General features: G+C 43.6%; 1 protein-coding gene across 3 annotated transcripts in view; it reads right to left on the bottom strand.

Annotated features, from left to right (window-relative positions):
* BCR (BCR activator of RhoGEF and GTPase) overlaps window positions 1–23,128 on the bottom strand; it is a 149,572-nt gene that overhangs the window by 13,275 nt on the left and 113,169 nt on the right. For all 3 annotated transcript variants that reach the window (XM_084819911.1, XM_084819912.1, XM_084819913.1), the window contains exons 17-19: window positions 8,584–8,643; window positions 5,812–5,921; window positions 51–190 (exon numbers count right to left, since the gene is read on the bottom strand). In XM_084819911.1, coding sequence (XP_084676037.1) covers window positions 51–190; window positions 5,812–5,921; window positions 8,584–8,643 — 310 coding nt within the window. The remainder of the gene's footprint in view (window positions 1–50; window positions 191–5,811; window positions 5,922–8,583; window positions 8,644–23,128) is intronic.

Below are 23,128 nucleotides of genomic sequence, written 5' to 3'. Positions count from 1 at the left end.
GGCTCGATTCGTTCCTAGTGGAAAGGAAACGCACAGAAGCAAATACTCACTGACATCAAAAGCAGCTTTCAAAGCCTGGATATCGGTGGCAACACCAGAGACTCGGTAGATGCCCACCTCCTCCATGCCCCGGCGCTCTATCTCCTCCACGCACTGGCGCACAATGTAAGGCACCTTTGATCTCTCTCTCCTGCAAGAAGAGGCTGGCTCAGTGAAGGCACAGAGCACCTGGAGCGACAGTCTGTTGTTCTACATCATTGATTTTATTACATTTCTATACTGTCCAATACCCAAAGCTCTCTGGGTGGTTCACAACAACTACAACTATAAGATACAACACAATAAAATACGACATAAATGTTTAAAAGTTTAAATCTACAGTATAAAATAGAAATAATAACCAAATAAAACCTAGCAGCAGTGCAAAGATTTTTAATACAGTAACAGATGTAAAACAACAGAAACTGAAAGACTAAAATGCCTGGGAAAACAGGGAGGTCTTCACCTGGCACTGAAAAGAGCACAACGTAGGCACCAGGTGAGTCTCTCTGGGAAGCTCATTCCACACCTGGGGTGCCACAGCAGAAAAAGCCCTCTTCTAAGTGGCCACCCACCTCACTTCCTGTGGCGGGGGCTCCCAGAGAAGGACTGCTGAAGACAACCTTAGGGTCCAGGTAGATATATATGGGAGGAGATGATCCTTCAGGTAACCTGGCCCCAAGCCGTTTAGGGCTTTGAATGTTAACAGCAGCACATTGAATCAGGCTTGGAAATGGCCTGGCAGCCAGCGCAGACAGCAAAGTACTGGCATAATATGACCACATTGGCCGGACTCCATTAACAATCTCACTGCCCTCTTTTAGACCACTTTGAAATTTCCAGACCATTTTCAAAGGCAGCCCCACGCATAACACATCGCAGTAATCCAGATGAGAGGTTGCCAGAGCATGCATAACTGTAGCTGGGCTATCTCTGTCCAGATAAGGCATATCAGCCTCAGCTGATAAAGGTGCTCCGTGCCACTGAGTCCATCTGTGCCTCAAGGGACAACTCTCGGTCCAAGAGCACCCCAAACTATGATGCTGATCCTTTCGGGGGAGTGCAACCCCCTCCAGAACAGGTTGAACATCACCTAGCCAGGCAGATGAACCACCCACTGACAGTGCCTCTGTCTTGTCTGGACTGAGTCTCAGTTTGTTGGCCCTCATCCAGGCCATTAGTGCGCCCAGGCACTGGTTCAGAACGCCCACTGCCTCGCCTGGATTTGATGAGAGAGAGAGAGAGAGAGAGAGAGAGAGAGAGAGAGAGAGAGAGCGAGAGCTGGGTGTCATCCGCATATTGATGACACCCCAGCATGAGGGATAACATAGAGCCCCGTGGCGCTCCATGGCATACCTGCCAAGGGACAGAGCAATAATCCCTCAGCACCACCTCCTGGAATCAGCTACCCAAACAGGAGCAGAACCACTGCAGCGCAGTGCCTCCAGCTCCCAGCCCAGATAGCCTATCCGGAAAGATCCATGGCATAAGATGCAACTACTTGCCTAGGAGACTTTCTGCTCTCCCTACTCTACCCTGCAGCCGTATTTCTGGACCATTCCGCCTCAATGGTCTTTTTCAGAGGAGGGGGACGCCCAAGCCCTGGCTGCAGCAGCCTCCTGTCCAGTGTAAGCCAGGTGAGAGTGTATATAATTTCACTGATAAAAATGGTTTCTCATCAGTTAATTTTTCACCACACTCTTAGTTCTGTTTAACTTCTAAGCTTAGCATTTTTTTTCTTGGCCAGCCACATCTTTTATCAAGTCATAGACTCTGGATAACAGTTTGTAAGGAGACCTCAGTTTTAGCAAAAGCTTTTCAAATCCCGCTAACTTCCTATTGATTCCACTTTGTTTTACCAACTGTGATAGAAATTGCAATTATTTGTAAATATTGAAATGAAGATTTGTTATCCTCTTCTGTATTCATAAGTGTCACTATATTGGCGTTTCCCCATTTATTTTTGAAAAATCCGTAGTCCATCAGATTCCCAAACCTGGAAATCCCTGGTTAATGTTCTTATCTTACATTTTCAAATGAATTTAAGATACTCTTTAAAAAAAATGAAGATGAGGTTATTATCATCTAACAGATACAGTCAGGGCCAGAAATATTGAAACAAAGGTAACTGTTTTGGCAGTTGGCCTCTGTACTCCACCACTTTGAAGTTGAAAGGAAACACACCCAGATGGGAGCGAAGTCAGGACTTTCAGCTGTAATTCAAGGGGTTTGGCAAAAGTGGGTCACTACCCATTCAGGAAGTACAGCCAGTGGCAGACACACACACACCCATCGTTGGTGACTCATAAGTAATCGAACGAATGGCTGACAAGCAGCTGCATGGCCAGGTGTGGCCTGTTTCCTGGGTGCCCCATGACCAATCAAGCAGAGAAAAGGCCTGGAGGTGGTTCTGAGTGTTACATTTGCATTTGGTAGCTGTTCCCTGGAACCCCCAACATGAGCTCCAAAGAGGTGTCCATGCGAGTGAAGGAGGCCATCCTGAGGCTGAGGAAACAACATAAACCCATCAGAGAGATAGCAGAAACAGTGGGAGTGGCCAACACAACAGTTTGGAGCATCATGAAAAAACTGGCAAGCTCAGCAACAGCAAAAGGCCTGGCAGACCACAGAAGACAACTAAAGTGGATGACCGCAGAATTCTGCTCATGGTGAAGAGGAACCCTTTCACAACATCTAGCCAGGTCAAGAACGCTCTTGAGGAGCTAGGCATGTCATTGTCAACATCTAAAGTCAAGAGACGGCTTTATGAATGTAAATACAGAGGCTTCACAACAAGGTGCAAACCACTGGTAACGCTCAAGAACAGAAAGGCCAGATTAGCCTTTGCCAGCAAACACCTAAAAAAGCCTGCCCAGTTCTGGAATAAGATTCTTTGGACTGATGAAACTAAGATTAACTTGTACCAGAATGATGGGAAGAGAACAGTATGGAGAAGGAAAGGAACAGCTCATGATCCAAAGCGTGCCACATCATCTGTCAAACATGGTGGAGGCAGTGTTATGGCATGGGCATGTATGGCTGCCAATGGAACTGGGTCACTGGTGTTTATTGATGATCTGACTGCTGATAAAAGCAGCAGGATGAATTCTGAAGTGTATAGGGCTATACTTTCTGCTCAGATTCAGCCAAATGCCACCAAACTGAGAGGACGCTGCTTCAGGTTGCAGATGGATAATGACCCAAAACATACAGCAAAAGCTACCCAAGAGTTTCTCAAGGCAAAGAAGTGGGATGTTCTTCAATGGTCAAGTCAGTCACCTGATCTCCACCCAATAGAGCACGCTTTTCACTTACTGAAGACAAGACAGAAGGCAGAAAGACCCACAAACAAGCAGCAGCTGAAGGCAGCTGCAGTGAAGGCCTGGCAAAGCATCTCGAGGGAGGAAACTCCGCATTTGGTCATGTCCATGGGTTCCAGACTTCAGGCATTCATTGACTGCAAAGGATTTTCATCCAGGTATTAAAGGCGATCCTTAAGTTTGAAATGATGTTGGTTTGTTCCATTACTTATGAGCCACCAACGATGGGTGTGTGTGTATGTCGCTGGCTGTTCTTCCTGAATGGTTAGTGCCCCACTTTTGTCAAACCCCTTGAATTACAGCTGAAAGTCCTGACTTTGCTCCCATTTGGGTGTGTTTCCTCTCAACTTCAATGTGGTGGTGTACAGAGGCCAACTGTCAAAACAGTTATCCTTGTTCCAATATTTCTGGCCCTGACTGTATCTTTGTTCTCCAGAGGAGGGTAATCGTTTTTTTAAGGCTTGAAACTGGTTTAAGGAAGGATTCACTTCCCATGGTATAAATGTAATTTTTCATTTGTCTCACTGACACTTCTGGTCAAAGGGGTTTGGCAGGTTTTCCTAACAATACAAAACAAGCTGCAAAACCTGTTTGATCAGAGGAAACAAGTGTGTCAGGAATAAATTGGAGCATGTGGAGATGCCTGGCAGCTCAGATTTGGAATCAGAATGGGAACAGCAAGAACAGAGGGAGGCACCCCCCTAGTGAGCCCAGATATGGCGAGACTTTCTTCCCAAGTTGTTGTTGTTGTTCAGTCATTCAGTCGTGTCCGACTCTTCGTGACCCCATGGACCATAGCACGCCAGGCCTTCCTGTCCTGCGCTCTCTCCCGGAGCGTGCTCAAGTCCATATTCATTGCATCGGTGATGCTATCTAGCCATCTCATCCTCTGCTGTCCCCTTCTCCTTTTGCCTTCAGTCTTTCCCAGCATCAGGGTCTTTTCCAGAGAGTTTTCTCTTCGCATTAGGTGGCCAAAATATTGGAGCTTCAGCTTCAGTATCTGTCCTTCCAATGAGCACTCAGGGTTGTTTTCCTTTAGGATGGACTGGTTTGACCTTGACACAAAGATAGCTCAGGCTGAATGGCTCTCCTATTCCTCCACAATGAGAACTCAAGTTGCGGAGGGGAGAGGGGGAGGAGGGGGAGGGGTGTGACTTGAGGGACGCCAGGGTCTATCACAGAGCGAAGCGGGAAAAGCTAGGGGCAGGGCTCAGACGCTCCGCCCGGTTGGCCATTGGTAGAGGCCAACGTAGGAGGGAGCCACCCCAAGGGAGGGGCATCCCTGCCAAGCAAGTCTGGCTGTGAAGCTCATGCCCAGACTGCTGGCAACTTCTCTAACCTCCACTTCGTACCCCCCATTGATAGTCCTAGATGTGTCAATTAGCTGGTTCTATGCAGTCTGAGAGTTTCCTAGAATCTGCATTCTAGGAAACTCTCTGTAAATCTGTAAAGAAAGTTTACTAATAAAGTAGGGTTGGCCTGAAGCTTTGTTTCCTGGAGTGTGTTGATTGTGAAGGGAGAGCACACATGACAAAGTGTATGTGTGAATATGCATACCGCAATCACCAATCCCTCTTTCAAACTGCTGTTAGTTCTACAGGCATTTCTGCACACCATTTTGAAGCCCTTGCCAGCCTCTGACATGCTGTGCGAATTGAAAGTACATTTATAGAAATGCAGAAACAGGTCCAAAACTGGCATTCATATCCTCCCGCTTCAACACCCTTTAAGTTCCACAGCTTTGTAATCATTTCTGTTCATACCAGGCTATCAAACACTAACTGTGTAGTCAAAGTATTTGTTAGATTCTGGAGGATCACACTTTTTTACTCTCTTTTAAAGTAAAGCTAATATTTGGGAAAACAAAAAAGCCTCATTCAGCTTCTCAATTTTTTGCATGTAAAATCAATGTGCGATTTGTTTGTTTGTTTATTTATTTAATGTCTATACCTCCCAATAGCGGAAGCTCTCTGGGCGATTCACAAAAATACACATCACAATACAACAACAACTGTGTTTCTCCCCATTGAATAATAATTTCCTTCCAAATTCTCCAAAACCAATAAACACTCTGCTGGCAAATGAGTCATGGCAAAAGATCAGGAGTTAAAACTAATTCAGCAGAAACCAGATGGTGGCAACATTTCTGAGCACAGAAGAAAACAGCTGCAGCTCGACAGCCTGGAAAATCCCAAGGTGAGTCATGTTAACAGCAGAGGGAGAGACCAAGATCTGATTCCGGAGAACAGCAGAGCACATGATGGTCAAAGGAAACAAACTGAGGTTCCCAGCAAAAGGGAGTGGACATATTTATGTTATCCTCCATGAAGATGATGCAGTTAGCAAAATAAACTATCCATAAGAAAGCAGTCAAGTAATACATAGCACAAGGAAAAGGTGCCTCCTTTGAGACAAAAACATGCAAGAAAAAAGAAGGGGTGGAATGACTCACTTGGTAACAACAGCAATCTTGACTCCAAATACTCCTGTCTGCTTGCGAGAGGGCACCCTCTTTAAGCTGAACTCCCTGCTCGTGAACTTGACGGACAGTTTCACTTCGACCTTGGAGGAAAGGAGCTGCACAGTTACTGGCAATTCTCATGTTCGGTTTTCCTGTTGCAAACCATTCAAAGAGTGCCAGGGAGCAGACTGTGGGCATGAACGCAGGTGACCTGGGTCCAAGCCCCTGCTCTGCCCTGAATGCCATGGCCAATGACGGTTACTTTCCTTCAGCCGAAACTGCCTTCTCTTGATTAGGGAGAAGAAAGCTCAACAGGACAATGAATATCATTCCCCAGTCTTGATGACATACCATAGCAGCATCATGTCAGTAGAAACAGAGTCCTCTGACACTTCAAAACAACAAACTAAGTGTCAAAAGGGAGTTAGAAAGAGCAAAGCTGGAGGGAAGAAAAACAAGGTCTAATGCCATTGAAAAAGAAGAGGAAAAAATCCCCAACACCACCACCAACAAAAACATTTATAATTTTAGGCACAAATCTTTGTTTCTTGATCTTACACTTCTTTCTTAAAAACAGTGCTGTTTCAACAAGAATTCTTAAAGTACAGTCTCTAATTTATTTATCAAATTTATATCCCACCTTTCCACCAAAAATGGCACTCAAGGCAGCTAACTCTGAGCTACATTTACCATTGCTTTTAACTCATGTCTGATGCCTTATTTTTCTTATATTTTAATGTGTTTTATTCTTTACTGTTTCTTAAAATAAAACTTGTATGCTGCTTTGAGAACATATTAATGCCATTCACAATGCAGGCAGCTTATCCTTGCTCTAGGAAGTGGCTATTAATTACTGAGAATGCAAAGGTTTCTTTGCTCATTCAAAGAAATGAATGCTCATGAAACAAACTGTCTGAATAGACAGTTTGTCTCATGAGCATTCATTTCTTTGAATGAGCAAAGAAACCTTTGCATTCGGTGAAAAGAAGCCATTTAACACCACAAAAGCAATCAGGTACAAGGACCAAAGAAGATTCTATATGTTATATCAGATTTTATGTATTTATTATTTATTACATTTATATCCCGCCTTCCTTTCCTTCTTGACGAACCCAAGGCAGCGGACATAATCCTCTTCCTCTCCATTTTATCTTCACAACAACAACCCTGTGAGGTAGGTTGGGCTGGGAGTCTGTGACTGGGCCATGGTCACCCACTGAACTTCATGGCCAAGTGGGGACCAGAACTCGGATCTCCCGACTCCGAGTCCAATGCTCTACTCACTACACCACACAGGCTCAGATTTTAATGTGTGTTGTTAGCTGCCTTGCAGATTTTTGTAAAAATGGAAGGGTGAGATATAAAATGGAGCTTGTTAATTAATAGAACCTGATGAATCAGATACCTATATAATAAAGCCAATAAAGAGGATGCCCAGGTTTTGGCGGTGGCCAGGAGTGCATTTGCACAGCTGAGGGTAATGCACCAACCACACCCGTTCCTAGAGACGTCTGATCTGGCTACAGTCACACATACCTTAGTTACATCCCATTTGGACTACGTGGGGCTGCCTTCAAAAACTTTTCAGAAACTTCAGCTGGTCCAGAATGCTACAGCCACTGTTGACTGGGGCTGGTTACAGGGAGCACGACTCCCTCGTTACAACAGCTTCACTGGCTAGCGGTCTGTTTCCGGGCACGATTCAAAGTGCAGGTTATGATCTATAAAGCCCTATTATGGCTTAGGACCAAAATACGTGAAAGACCACCTTCTCCCATATGAACCTGCCCAGTTCATAAGAACATCTCGAGAGACCCTTCTTTCAAGACCACCACCTTCATAGATGTATTGGGTGGCAATGTGAAAAAGGGCCTTCTCAGTAGCCGCTCCCTGGCTGTGCAATTCCTTGCTGAGGGTGGCTAGGTTTGCTGTCCTTCCACAAGCAGCCAAAGACTGCTTTATTCAAGTGGGTCTTTGGTGTATAAGCGGGTCTGTTGAGCTGGATGTTGTTTTTACTCTTTGTTTTTACTCTGTTGTCGTGTTTTTAATCATTTTTAATTGTGTTTTAAGAAATTTGCTTGTTTTTATCCAGTTTTATGAGTGATTGGAAGCTGCCTTGAGTGCCATTTTTTAGTTAAAAGGTGGGGTACGAATCAAATCAATCAATCAATCAATAATAAAGAGGCGTAAGAAAAAAGCTACAGTCAGCATGAATCTGAAGGCAGCTATGGGGTTCTATTGCTGTGCATGTTCTGCATGCTTTCTGGTCCTCTGCAATGCAACATGACTGCCTCAGAAATACAGCTTTGACATCTCTCCCACCCAGGAGATGTGAAGGCTCTTAACTCAGAGACAGCTTGTGCAGAAGATGCAAAGACAGTGTTTCCAACATGATGTTGGAAAAGGGGAACGGGAGGCACGGTAAACTTCTCCATGCTGTTCCTGTGTACCAATGGAATGTTCAAAGCCTCCTTTTGCTATATACACATGCAAGTTGCTCCTGCAACATGTGTGATCTATGAAGCTGGCTCTCCAGCAGACATGTAAATAACTGCATAGTTCACAGGTCTGGTAAGAAGCTTGTCCTATATGTTATATCATCATGGGACATTTGCAGGTTTGTGCAGACATTGTCCCATGTCTCAGGAGGAAGAAGCATTGAAAACTGGTCACTGGTGACAAAAGAGCACAAACACAAAAAGCAAGTAAGGAAGGAGCAGTCAGTGGCCACTGGGCTGTCAAGGCTGAACTATTGGTACTTACTCCATTCATCAAGATGACTGTGCGTTGCCAGTCTTTTTCTTGCAATGCCTGTGGATCCAGCTGAAAAATGGAAAATCGTTAGAGGATTAGCAATCAGCTGCAGAAACCAGATCAACTAACTTGCATTACAGTAATTAGTCAACCACATCTAATTAGCATGGCATGCAAGTCATCATTTATGCAGGATTACAGCTATCTGGAGAATCTTACTAGCTTTCCTTATATACCAAGAAGCAAATTTATAGCTCTCAACCGTTCTCAAAACAAAAACTTCATTAAGTGGCCTTTCACTCTGATTTTCCTGTCACCCTCTTCCATGTGGAAAAGAAGAATCAAAGATGTTGGAAAACATGGATCACAAAAGCAACACAGAAGTTCTGCATAACTAAGCAAATGCGTTCATAAGTAAAATGTACCTTATTGATCTTAATCACAGAAGTTAAAAAAATTGCGCAGGGTGCATGCACCGCCCCCTGACAAGCGAGCAGATGCGTTCGAGCAGAGTCTGGCTTGCTGAGCTTCCTTAGCCTCACTCTGGCTTGCCCCCAAATCAGTTTTGGACTACTTCTCTCCCTGTCTATGACGAGGTGGCACCTGTCTCTGAGCTGCGCCACTCAGGTGACTGCAGGTTGGCCTGGGGCAGGGAGGCTCATAGGGCAACGCTCGCCACCCCCCCCCCCACACAGACAATTTGCATGCCGGGCTGAGCCGCTTTCAGTGCGCAGGGACTTTTTAAAAAAGGTCCAGACACAGGTTCACCAAGTCATCTGCTGTTTGTGAGAACTAGGTCTTGCCTCTGCTGGCTGAGATTCTCCACCAGCACTGCTAGTAAATGGAAGCAGTTCCTCAACCTTCACATACCACACACAGCAATTGGATGGAAAAGAGGAAGCTCACCTTTCCTTGACCTACTTTGCCACAGAACTGGGGCCACAAAGTGGTACTTCTGGCAAATGTATGTTTCCCAGTTGAATCCAGCAGAGTCCTGCAAGAACAGCTGTGGCAGAAGTACTTGAACACTTCCCGAGTGGCAAAGTGGGTCAGCAGCAGCTCCCACATCTCTTATCATGCTGTGTGACGGACGTGCAAGCTCACTGTTGTTTCTCCAAGTCTATTCTTCTTACCCTGCCAGGAGCTATTTGACAAGAATTCTTCCAGAAGGACCTGCCTCACCGGGTTGGGCAGCCAAGGTTCCAACAAGCCATCTGTAATATTTGTTGTTGTTCCTTCCCAAAAGCGTTTTTCATCAAGCTTGTTATTTTCCCAGAATCAAGAGGAAATTGCTTCTAAAGACGTCTGGTTTCCTTTGGGAAAATATTAAGCTCAACAAGCCCAAACTGCTTTCAAGGATTGCCCTTCACAACATTGCTGTCATGAAGTTAACAGTAAACCCAGCTCACAGAGTACCAAATGAGACCAAGTTCGCCTACAGTGCAGGCACCGGGAGAATTCCCATGTGATGCTAAACCATGCTTTAGCGTTACGAGGATGAGCCTCAGTGAGCCTTGAGATCTTACACTCCCCCACAACTCCTTGCGGAGAATGGAAGCTTCCACTTCTGTTTTAGATTAACAATAGCTCAGCATGCTGCCCAAACCCTAAACTATGATTAATCTTAACTATGGCTTGTTCAAATGAGCCAACTTCAAAACTTATAATTTGAAGTTGGCTTGTTTGAATAACCTGCAGTTAAGCTTAACTACAGTGTCAGATTCGAACGACATGGAAGTGAAAACTTCCAAATGCTCCTCCGTGGCCATGCTGGAGGAGAAAATGGGAGCAGGGGAGCACGCAAGCCCGAGGCTCACTGCAGTTCAACTCATAACACTAAACTACGGTTTAGCATTACAAGTGAACCAGCTCCCTATCTGAAACTACCATTATTATAAGTCACTTTGAGACATATGAAAAATCCTGGTGAAAAAATCTTCTACATAAATAAATGGAAATGCTGCCCAAGATACTATATACACACATGCACGCAGACTCACACACAGCACGAATTCAAGGTGAAATTTGGTTTTAACTAGTGATGGGGGAGCTCTACCCAGTTCTGTTTGAAATCAGCTTAGTATTTATGAGCTCTCTCAGCAAGCATTTGAAAAAAACAACACTCATTTGTTTTCCAAGAGATTTCTCCTCACTCACGCCAACATTTTGACATATGACAAAGAGTCAAGAGGAAATACATGTTTAGATGAATTATATTCTGTAACACTAGGTCTGCCAGTCCAAGCTGGCCAGACAAGCAGCTTACATGATGAACAAAGGAGAAGGTGGAAAGACTAAACAGTTAGTGTGGAAATAAACAAGCAGCGGCTAGCAAACGCAGAGGCAGAGAATCAAAGTTGCAAGATTATTTAGAGTGTGACTGACTGGAAATCCAGGATGTATCACCAACGTGGAGGACGTCTGTTTTGCATGGGTACATTTGACAATACAAATTCCCGTGAGCAAGGGTGCACCAGTGACATAATTCATGTATTGGATGGATTCACATGTTCGCCTCTCTCCCACCACATGACAAGCATTGCAGTTGACCCAAGATGAAATCCACATACAGTTCAGCCTTGTGGAAAGGCTTGGACCATCTTGGATTCCCAGGCAACAATTCAAAATATCAGGCTTAAAGGAGAAAAAAAAAATCTTTTGATCCTATCTGCAACAGCAGGACCCCATGAGTACTCCACAGTGCTCTGACAGTGAAGACTGTGCTGACATGGTGGCAACTCAGTCAACAACTCTTAAAAGCACCAAAAAGATAGGGTCCTCTGGCTTGGAAAAAGAAACTATTTCATAGTTCTAACCATTGAGAGTGGATCTGGCAAAAGAATGGCAAACAGTTTTACAGAATGCAGTACTCCCAACAAACTCTAAACTTTCAGAATTATCGGAGAATATTTCTTATTATTTCTTACATTTCTATACTACTATACTCATAGCTGAAGCTCTCTGGGTGGTTTACAAAGGTTCTTCTTTGTAAGGTGCCATCTCCTATCAGAGGTTAGCTATCATTACAGCTATTTTTGTTTTTGACGCTGCTGCTCTGAATGGTTGTATAGAAATACAACTGAACCGTTCCCTCCGATTCTTTCTCCATGATGTTCATCTTCTTCCTATTGGTCTTCTTCCTTCCATTTTCCCTTGTATAATGAGCTGGAGTATGGTGCATTTTTCACCTTGGATAATATGACTAGGGTATTGTAACTTTCCTCTTTTGATGGTCTTTCCCAATTCTGTTTGTTTACTCTGTATAGTACGTTCTCATGTGCTACTCAATCAGTCCAAGGTATTTTCAGCATGCGTTGGTATATCCACATTTCGAAGGATTCGATTTTCCTCAGATTGTTCTTTTTAAGTTTCCAAACCTCCACTCCATAGAATATTGAGAACACGTAGCATCTTACCATCCGAATCTTTACTGCTGTCAGGATTGATTCTGAGCGTATGGAGATAGTTAGCAGGTCAGAAGGGGAACAGCCAGAACTGGGGGAGGCATCTTCCCGAGTGAGTTCAGATATGGATAGGCGTGCTTCTCAGGATGCTAACACTCAGATGGCTGGGCCTGAAGCCGCCCCCCTTTCTCTCGTCCGTGAGAACCCAGGAGGAGGAGGAGGGTGCGGGGTGTGACCTGAGGGATGCTACACTGTGGCGCAGAGCTAAGAGGGAAAAGTTAGAGGCAGAGCTCAGATGGTTGACCCAGTTGGCGATGTGTGATGGTCAATGTAGGGGAGCATAACTGAAAGGGGGGGCATCATTCCCTAAGTTATTCTAGCCAGCAAGTCTTGTTTCAAACTGCTGGCAACATCGTAGCTCCCATTTGGATCCCCTGTTGCCATTCCTTTGTAGCCTGAGAGTCTTTGAGGATTTGCATCTGTAATGAGCCTGTTGATGGTGAATTAAAGATGTGAGACTGAAGCCTCTCTTAGAATAGAATCATAGAATAGTAGGGTTGGAAGGGGCCTACAAGGACATCGAGTCCAACATCCTGCTCAATGCAGGAATCCAAGTCAGAGCATCCCTGGCAGATGGCTGTCCAGCCTCGTCTTGAACGCCTCCAGTGTGGGAGAGCCCACCGCCTCCCTAGGGAATGGGTTCCGTTGTCGTATTGCTCTTACAGTCAGGATGTTTTTCCTGATGTTCAGCCGGAATCTGGCTTCCTGTCACTTGAGCCCATTCTTCCATGCCCTGCACTCTGGGATGGTCAAGAAGAGATCCTGGCCTTCTTCTCTGTGACAACCTTTCAAGGACTTGAAGAGTGCTATCATATCGCCCCTCAGTCTTCTCTTCTCAAGGCTAAACTTATGCACAGTTCTTTCAGTCTCTCTTCATAGGACTTTGTTTCCAGTCCCCTGATCAACTTTGTTGCCCTCCTCTGAACCCTCTCCAGTTTGTCTGCATCCTTCTTAAAATGTGGTGCCCAGAACTGGACACAGTACTCCAGAAGAGGCGTCAGTACTTCCCGGGATTTGGAAGCGATGCTTCTATTAATGCAGCCCAAAAGAGCATTTGCCTTTTTTGCAGCCACATCCCATTGTTGGCTCATCTTCAGCTTGTGATCGACAACAATTCCAAGATCCTTCTCGCTTGTAGTGTTGTTGAGCCATGTATCCCCCATCTTGTAACTGTGCATTTGGTTTCTTTTTCCTAGGTGCAGAACTTGGCATTGATCCCTGTTAAATCTCATTCTGTTGTTTTCCGCCCAGTGCTCCAGTCTATCAAGATCACTTTGAATTCTGTCTTCCAGGGTATTAGCAATTTTGTGTCATCTGCAAATTTGGTCAGCATTCCCTGCACCTCCTCCTCCAAGTCATTCATAAAAATGTTGAAGAGCACTGGGCCCAGGACTGAGCCCTGCAGTACACCGCTTGTTACTTCTCCCCAGTTTGAGAAGATCCCATTGATAAGCACCCTTTGAGTCCGATCCTGTAGCCAACTGTGGATCCACCAGATCGTTGTTTCATCTAGCCCACTTTTCGCTAGTTTGCTCATCAGGATATCATGGGGCACTTTGTGGAAATCTTTGCTGAAGTCAAGATATGTTATGTCCAGAGCATTCCCACAGTCCACAAGGGACGTTACCTGATTCAAAAATGAGATCAGATTCGTCTAGCAGGATTTGTTCTTGACAAATCCATATTGGCTTCAAGTCATCACTGCATTGTTTTCAGGGTGCTTCCAGATGGATTGCTTTATCATCTGCTCCAGAATTTTCCCAGGGATTGATGTCAGACTGACTGGTCTGTAGTTCCCAGGTTCCTCCGTTTTGCCCTTTTTGAAGATAGGGACAACATTAGCCCTCCTCCAGTCATCTGGCACTTCACCTGTCCACCATGATTTCTCAAAGAGAATAGACAGTGGTTCTGAGAGTTCTTCTGCCAGTTCCTTTATTACTCTAGGATGCAGTTCATCTGGCCCTGGAGATGTGAACGCATTCAAAGTCATTAGGTGTTCCTTGACCATATGCCTATCGATCTCAAGCTGCAATCCTGTTCCTTCAGCCTTTACTTCGCCTTTGCCAGGGGGGTCATAGCCCCTCTTTTGGAAGAAGACTGAGCCAAAGTAGGAATTGAGCACCTCTGCCTTTTCTTTGTCCTCTGTTATCATTTTGCCATCCTTATTTAATAGCTGAACCACCATTTCTTTCCTCTGTCTCTATGCACATAGCTGAAGAAAGCCTTTTTGTTGCTTTTTGCATCCCTCACTAACCTCAGCTCGTTCTCAGCTTTAGCCTTCCTGACGCCATCCCTGCAATTCTGTGCTACCTGCCTGTACTCTTCCTTTGTTGCTTGGCCTTCTTTGCACTTCCTATATGTGTGCTTTTTTGTTTTCAGGTCATCTCTAAGCTTTTTGTGAAGCCACATTGGCTTCTTCTGTTGTCTTCCACCTTTTCTTCTTGTTGGAATTGTTTGTAATTGTGCCTTGAGAATTTCCTTTTTTAAAAGCTCCCACCCATCTTGGACTCCTTTTCTCGTTAGAGTCGTTTGCCATGGGGCAAGCAACTCTTCTTGTGTGTGTGCATGAGGAAGGAGGGGGCCAAGAGAAAGTGACAACTGCAAGATTTAAGTCCTGATTACATACTAATTGTTTCATTTTAACAAACACTGTTCTTGCCATCTCCACTCTTGCATTTATCTCCTGTGTTTGTTCATTTCTTTCACTGAGCCAAGTTCCTAGGTATCTGTATTTTGTGACTCATTCAATTGGCATATTATTTATCATAATATTAAATGCAGTAAAAGGTTTTTTGCTTTTCTTGATATTTATTTTGTTTATATATTTTGTATATTTTGTTTTCTTGATATTTATTTTAAGGCCATACTCATTACTTGCTTTATTAATCCAGGCCAGTAATTTTTGTAAGTCGGATGTATTATCTGTCATTACTACAGTGCCATCAGCATATCAAACTGTGTTAATTATTTTTCTATTGATGTTTATGCCAGCCATTTGTTCAGCAAGAGCTTCATTAAATATAGCTTCAGAATATAAACTGAACAGGTGACAGGACACAGCCTTGTCTTACTCCTCTTTGAATTTCTTCAGATAACTCTCCATCTATACAAACTGATGCTGTTTGATTCTAATACAAATTTTCTATTACCTGAATCTCTTGACTATCGATATCAGTTTTTCTCAGTATGTCAATCAATTGCTCATGACAAACTTTATGAAATGCCTTCCCATAATCAATAAATTGTGCTCATTTCACATGCCAGCAAGGTTATGCTCAAAATCCTACAACCTAGGCTTCAGCAGTATGCGAACCAAGAACTACCGGAAGTACAAGCTGGGTTTCGAAGAGGCAGAGGAACTAGAGATCAAATCACCAACATTCGCTGCATCATGGAGAAAGCAAGAGAATTCCAGAAAAACGTCTATTTCTGCTTCATTGACTACGCTAAAGCCTTTGATTGTGTGGATCACAACAAACTGTGGCAAATTCTTAAAGTGATGGGAGTACCAGACCACCTTACCTGTCTCCTGAGAAACCTGTACGAGGGTCAAGAAGCAACAGTAAGAACCAGACATGGAACAACCGATTGGTTCAAAATTGGGAAAGGAGTATGACAAGACTGCATATTGTCGCCCTGCTTATTTAACTTGTATGCAGAGTACATCATGAGAAACGCCGGGTTGGATGAATCACAGGTCGGAATTAAGATTGCTGGGAGAATTATCAACAACCTCAGATATGCAGATGATACCACCCTAATGGCAGAAAGTGAAGAGGATCTAAAGAGCCTCTTGTTGAGGGTGAAAGAGGAGAGTGCAAAAGCTGGTTTGAAACTCAACATTAACAAAACTAAGACCATGGCATCTGGCCCCATCACTTCCTGGCATATGGAAGGGGAACAAATGGAAGCAGTGACAGATTTTATTTTCTTGGGCTCCAAGATCACCGCAGACAATGACTATAACCATGAAATTAAAAGACGCTTGCTCCTTGGGAGGAAAGCTATGGCCAACCTAGACAGCAAAGTAAGAAGCAGAGACATCACCTTGCTGACAAAGGTCCGTCTAATCAAAGCTATGGTTTTCCCCAGTAGTAACGTATGGCTGTGGGAGCTGGACTGAGCACCGAAGAATCGATGCTTTCGAACTGCGGTGCTGGAGAAGACTCTTACGAGTCCCCTGGACTGCAAGGAGGTCAAATCAGTCCATCCTAAAGGAAATCAACCCTGAGTGCTCATTGGAAGGACAGATACTGAAGCTGAAGCTCAAATATTTTGGCCACCTAATGCAAAGAGAAAACTCCCTGGAAAAGACCCTGATGCTGGGAAAGACTGAAGGCAAAAGGAGAAGGGGACGGCAGAGGATGAGATGGCTAGATAGCATCACCGATGCAATGAATATGGACTTGAGCATGCTCCGGGAGATTGCGCAGGACAGGAAGACCTGGCATGCTATGGTCCATGGGGTCACGAAGAGTCGGACACAACTGAACGACTGAACAACAACAACAATCAATAAATCCCATGTATATGTCTTTATTCATATCAAGACATCTTTGAATTAAGGTGTTAATACCAAATAATGCTTCTCTTGTTCCCATCCCGCTTCTAAATCCAAACTGCATTTCACTAATTTCTTATACATTCAATTGTGAATAATTTTAAGAAATATTTTTAATGCATGGCACATTAGGCTGATCCATCTTTAGTGTTGTCTTTTTTGGGCAATACTACGAACATTGATTTAAGCCATTTTCTTGGTATGGTATCAGTTTTATAGATGGTATTATATAAATGTACCAAGAGTTGTATTTCATCCCCTTCAATTAACTTGAGTAATTCAATTGGTATCTCATCAGGGCCTTACCCCCCACCCCCCTTTATATTCCTTATAGCATATTCTACCTCCTCACACATAATATCAGGTCCTCTTTATTCAACTCTGGTCTCCTATCATCAAATATTTCTTTAATGTATTCTTCCTTTCTCAAGTTTTTGTGAAGGGAGAGGATATGAGGGGAAAGGATGGCTTTTCTTCTTTCTCTCCCAAGAGACAGAAAAGTTAAGGCAGTGGGGATGAAAGAGAAAAATAAGGGGAAACATGATACTGAATTGTTCATTTTTACTAATTGGTATGAAGTTAAATATGAATTGAAAGAGATGGGGGTGGGGGTGGAATGGACAACCAATAATGAGTTTGCAAAGATTTAACAATCAGAACCAATTAAATGTGGATGTTAACACATAATGAAATGGGAAGAAAGGGAGGCAGGATAGAAGGGAGGAATAGGGGTAATTAATGAATACTATTAAAGTGAGGGGATTTTACAATATTTCAAACAAAAACATGTCTAAATTTTTTATTTTTAACAGGGAAGGAAAAGAGTGAAAATAGGTGAGTAGGGAGGATTGGCACATGATCCTTAGGACAATTAATTGAAAGGGAAGATTTGAAACTATTGGGGAAATAAAAATATAAAAATGAGGGAAAGACAGTAATTACGCAGCCTGACAGTCAAATCGGGAGCAAATTACTTTGTTTAGTATATACCAATTCTGGGTCGAGAAGCCAGATATGACTCTGCTGAATGTGAGGAGGCCACTGGCTTCTTTTTCTGAGGTCAAACAAGTTAGGGTTTGTTTAGTTAATATTATTATCCTGACATGCAGTATATTGCAAATAAGATATGGCTTACAACGGGATATGAAAAAGATACCCTGGACAGGAGAGACATACTTGCAACTAAGTAGAATATTTGTATGTCTGGTGATCAGATACAGGTAATATCTTTTAATGTGAATGAAACAATGTCCTTTTCATGTAACAGTCTCCCTTCAGGACCCCAATGGCTGATCTATTTCTGTCAAAGGAAGCTGGAGGTGAGTCAAGCTCACTCTGGCACCCACATGCTCCCCAAATAGTAAACAACTGTCTTTCACGAAGGACCTCATGAAATACTTAATGCTTTCAAACAAGGAGCGCTAATAATGGGACGACATTTCAATGAGAAATTAGACAGGAGCACTTCAGTGCTGAAACCCACTAGGACTTCCGAAACCTCTTAAACTTAATCAATTCAAATGACTTGATAGATTCTTGGAGGAGCTGGAAAGACCAGAAAAAGATTTCCCTTTTTAGCTGGCTCGGCACAGATACTATTTTAGAACAGATTGCATCTTAATCTCCAAAGACATGTTTGCCAATGATCACTGGGGCAGACGTTGGTAACACAACAGTATCAGATTATGCTCCAGTCAGTCTTAAGATAACCCTTGTGGAACCACAAAGTCGCCCCGATACATAGAGCCTTAATGCTAATTTGCTTGGCAAAGCAGAGATAACAGATAAAGAAAATATTATATTATTTTTCCAGAAACAAAGACCCTAGTATGAAGAAAGCAGTGATACCGGACATATGTATAAGTGAGGAAAGTAAAGAAACAGTCAGCCAAAGCCACCACCACTTCATTGGATGATATTGCAAAATTAGAGAGCAAACCTAAACAAACAGGAAGCATAAAGATATACAGATTATTAACTAGTGAAAGAGCAGAGTTACAAGCAGCCCAAGCAGGAAAAGTTCAGATAGCCATGACATTAACAGGAATTATTATGAATTTGGAAACAAAAATTATTGGCAAGAGCCCTATAAAAAAAGTTGAACAGCAGAACTGTTTCAGTCATAAAAAAGTGAATGGGGAAACAACAAAAATCCAAAGGAAATAAATGAGATTTTCTCAACATTTTATGAAAACTTAAATTCTACAAGTGATCCTGATTATAAACAAATTGATAAATCAGTGGCAAAACCTACGGTGGTTTGTGAGTTATAGTTGAACTGAACACAGAAAAGCTGGGAAATCATTTTACCAGCCATAATTCAGCCCTCTTTCAAAACACAACATGCCCTGGGCAAAGGGGCCAGCACGTGTGGCAAGTGAGGAAGGGCGGGCGCCTATTGTGATGCACATGTGACTGTGGAACCACAGGGCTCTGGGACCTGGAGTGCTCGGACTTGTGAGAATCTGTACCTGAGTCCTGGCGACAATCCAGACTAGTAGTTATCCCTAAACCAGGGAAGGATTGTGGCTTTGTAAGTGCACACCATCCCACTGGACTTCTTAATCAAGATGCCAAGATAATGACAGCAATTATGGCCAAAAGACTAAATAACTTCATAACTATTTATGTCAAAACAGACCAAACAGGGTTTGTGCCTGATTCTATTCAGAGTAATGAACATAGTATACCACAGTGTTACTAATACAATTCTGGTGGCATTGTTTTCTTTAGATGCCTTCAAGGTTTTTGATAGACTTGAACGGTCTTTCTTAATCAAGACAAAAATTAGAATTTGGCCCCAAATTTATGAATCTTATTAGACAATTATATTCACAATTAACAGCAGTGGTCAGAGCAAATGCTATAGACTCCACTCCTTTCAAATTATACAGAGGCACAAAACAAGGATGCCCATTATCTCCTCTTTTATTAACTATAACAATAGAAGCATTGGAAATCCCTAATAAGAAGAACATTCCAGGAGTCAGAATTGCAGGGATGGCGTCAGGAAGGCTAAAGCTGAGAACGAGCTGAGGCTAGCGAGGGATGCTAAAAACAACAAAAAGGCCTTCTTCAGCTATGTGCATAGTAAAAGGCAGAGGAAAGAAATGGTTGTTCAGCTATTAAATAAGGATGGCAAAACGATAACAGATGACAAAGAAAAGGCAGAGGTGCTCAATTCCTACTTTGGCTCAGTCTTCTCCCAAAAGAGGGTCTATGACCCCCCTGGCAAAGGCGAAGTACAGGCTGAAGGGGCAGGATTGCAGCTTGAGATCGACAGGCATATGGTCAAGGAACACCTCATTACTTTGAATGAGTTCAAATCTCCAGGGCCAGATGAACTGCACCCTAGAGTAATAAAGGAACTGGCAGAAGAACTCTCAGAACCGCTGTCTATTCTCTTTGGGAAATCATGGAGGACGGGTGAAGTGCCAGATAACTGGAGGAGGGCTAATGTTGTCCCTGTCTTCAAAAAGGGTAAAAAGGAGGAACCTGGGAACTACAGACCAGTCAGTCTGACATCAATCCCTAGGAAAATTCTGGAGCAGATGATAAAGCAATCCATCTGGAAGCACCTTGAAAACAATGCAGTGATGACTTGAAGCCAACATGGATTTGTCAAAAACAAGTCCTGCCAGACAAATCTGATCTCATTTTTTGATCAAGTCACCTCCCTTGTGGACCATGGGAATGCTGTAGACATCATATACCTCGACTTCAGCAAAGCTTTCGACAAAGTGCCCCATGATATCCTGATGAGCAAACTAGCTCGAAGTGGGCTAGATGAAACAACGATCCGGTGGATCCACAGTTGGCTACAGGATCGGACTCAAAGAGTGCTTATCAATGGGAACTTCTCAAACTGGGGAGAGGTAACGAGTGGGGTACCACAAGGCTCAGTCCTGGGCCCAGTGCTCTTCAACATTTTTATGAATGACTTGGAGGAGGGGGTGCAGGGAATGCTGATCAAATTTGCAGATGACACAAAATGGGGTGGGATAGCTAATGCTTTGGAAGACAGAAACAAAATTCAAAGTGATCTGGATAGACTGGAGCGCTGGGCAGAAAACAACAGAATGACATTTAAGAGGGATCAATGCCAAGTTCTGCACCTAGGAAAAAGAAACCAAATGCACAGTTACAAGATGGGGGATATGTGGCTCAACAACACTACAAGCGAGAAGGATCTTGGAATTGTTGTCGATCACAAGCTGAAGATGAGCCAGCATTGTGATGCGGCTGCAAAAAAGGCAAATGCTCTTTTGGGCTGCATTAATAGAAGCATAGCTTCCAAATCCCGGGAAGTACTAGTTCCCCTCTACTCAGCACTGGTTAGGCCTCATCTGGAGTACTGTGTCCAGTTCTGGGCACCACACTTGAAGAAGGATGCAGACAAACTGGAGAGGGTTCAGAGGAGGGCAACAAAGATGATCAGAGGACTGGAAACAAAGTCCTATGAAGAGAGACTGAAAGAACTGGGCATGTTTAACCTTGAGAAGAGAAGACTGAGGGGCGATATGATAGCACTCTTCAAGTACTTGAAAGGTTGTCACAGAGAAGAAAGCCAGGATCTCTTCTTGATCATCCCAGAGTGCAGGACATGGAAGAATGGGCTCAAGTGACAGGAAGCCAGATTCCGGCTGAACATCAGGAAAAACATCCTGACTGTAAGAGCAATACGACAACGGAACCAATTACCTGGGGAGGTGATGGGCTCTCCCAGACTGGAGGCGTTCAAGACGAGGCTGGACAGCCATCTGTCAGGGATGCTCTGACTTGGATTCCTGCATTGAGCAGGGGGTTGGACTCGATGGCTTTGTGGGCCCCTTCCAACCCTACTATTCTATGATTCTATGAGTCCAAATTAATAAAGAAGTTCACACCATATACTTGTATGTAGATGACATGACTTACTGCTGATGTTCTCAAATCTGCAGAATGATATTCCAGAGCTTAAATTAAAACTATCTGAACATGAGGAAATAGCAGGATTAAAAATAAATTACCAAAATTGGAGTGATATATTTGAATATAACAGAGGGGGAGCAGAAGGGGTACTTTATTCCATATGTGGTAGGCTTGTAAACACGTGCAAGGTATTTTGGACAGCCATTTTCAATTATATTTCTCAAATAACAAAACAAACCACTCATGGCACACCCTTCTCTCTATTTTTAATGGCACACAAACATAGCTGTTACATAAAGACATAGTTTTACTATTACTAGCAGCAGCAAGAATGGTTATAGCACAATACTGGAAAACTGGAATAGGATACACTGTGAATGGATGGTTTTTGAAAACCTGGGTGGTGGCTCTTTCTAAAAAACTAACACAACATAACCAATTGATCAGAGGTACAATCAAGCAGGACTCATTCTTAGAAGCATGGTTCCTATTCATTGCATACATTACTGCAGGGTCTACAGACCAGCATCCACCAAGTGCACGGTCCTGTTTTGGAAGGGTGTAATAACTAGCAAGGCCAATTAACAATTTAATTTTTGAAACGATCAGGCTGCCAAAGAGCAGCCTCCCAAACTCCATCCTTCTCAGAGAAGACAGAGCCAAGCCTGGTGGCGGGGGGGGGGGGGGGTCCTCCTCCAGGGGCGGAAGTGAAATTTCACTCGCCCTGTCTTCTCGAGCTGGAGGAGTTGGCTGTTGGCTCCACTCCTCTGTTGACCGAGAACAGGCTGTGCGTGTTGATGTTTTTGTTGTCATATAATTGTGACCTTGTATTTCTAAAATAAAATACTTGTTTCTTAAAAAAAAGGGGGGGCGGGGAGAACCAGTACAGTTCGATGTTGCCAAAATCATGGAGGGATGGGATTATAATGCACTTGTATACATCTAACCTCAGAGGCAGCAAATATACTTTTGGTTCAATTACGGAATGCTGTGATAGTTTGCCGCTTCTGCCCATACACAAATTATCAGAATTTATCCCAGCATGCACTCAGAAAAAACACTGAGATAATCAAGGAGAGAACAGAAAGGTCTGTACATGCAGGGAGATCTGCTTGCTTGTCTATGGTTACAGCAAACTAAGATTTAAAAGGTTCTGCTCTGGTGTTCCTGTCACTGGACAGAAATACACTTAGGGAAGACCTGCAGGTATTTTCAGGGCTGGAGACCAGTGTGAACTGGAAAGACAAGTGGAAACAGAAATACTACAGAGAGGTCTTGCAAACTCTACTGTTGGACAATTCGTTGTGCTGGATATGAAAATGCAAGCTTGAAACTAGGAGCTACATTCACCTGCATGTCCAGCTCTCATCGCCTCTGTACCTTGCTGATGCTGAACGGCGAGAGAGAGGGGAGCCTGCGCGCTTCCAGAGGAGCAACTGTCCCTCTGGTTCAATTTTTGTGAACCGCCCAGAGAGCTTCGGCCATTGGGCAGTATAGAAATGAAATAAATAAATAAATAGATAGATAGATAGATAGTGGGAAAGGACTCTTCCTTGGATCAGTGCAGCCTCCGAAAGACGGCGCAGCTGCAGCCTTCACAGCCCACTGAAGTGTTGTG

This window comes from Heloderma suspectum, chromosome 13 (assembly GCF_057233095.1).
Source record: "Heloderma suspectum isolate Gila_16-S chromosome 13, 16-S_ref, whole genome shotgun sequence".
NCBI classification, from domain to species: domain Eukaryota; kingdom Metazoa; phylum Chordata; class Lepidosauria; order Squamata; family Helodermatidae; genus Heloderma; species Heloderma suspectum.
The sequence above is the reverse complement of the archived record's forward strand: the minus strand, read 5'-3'. Positions and strand labels throughout refer to the sequence as shown.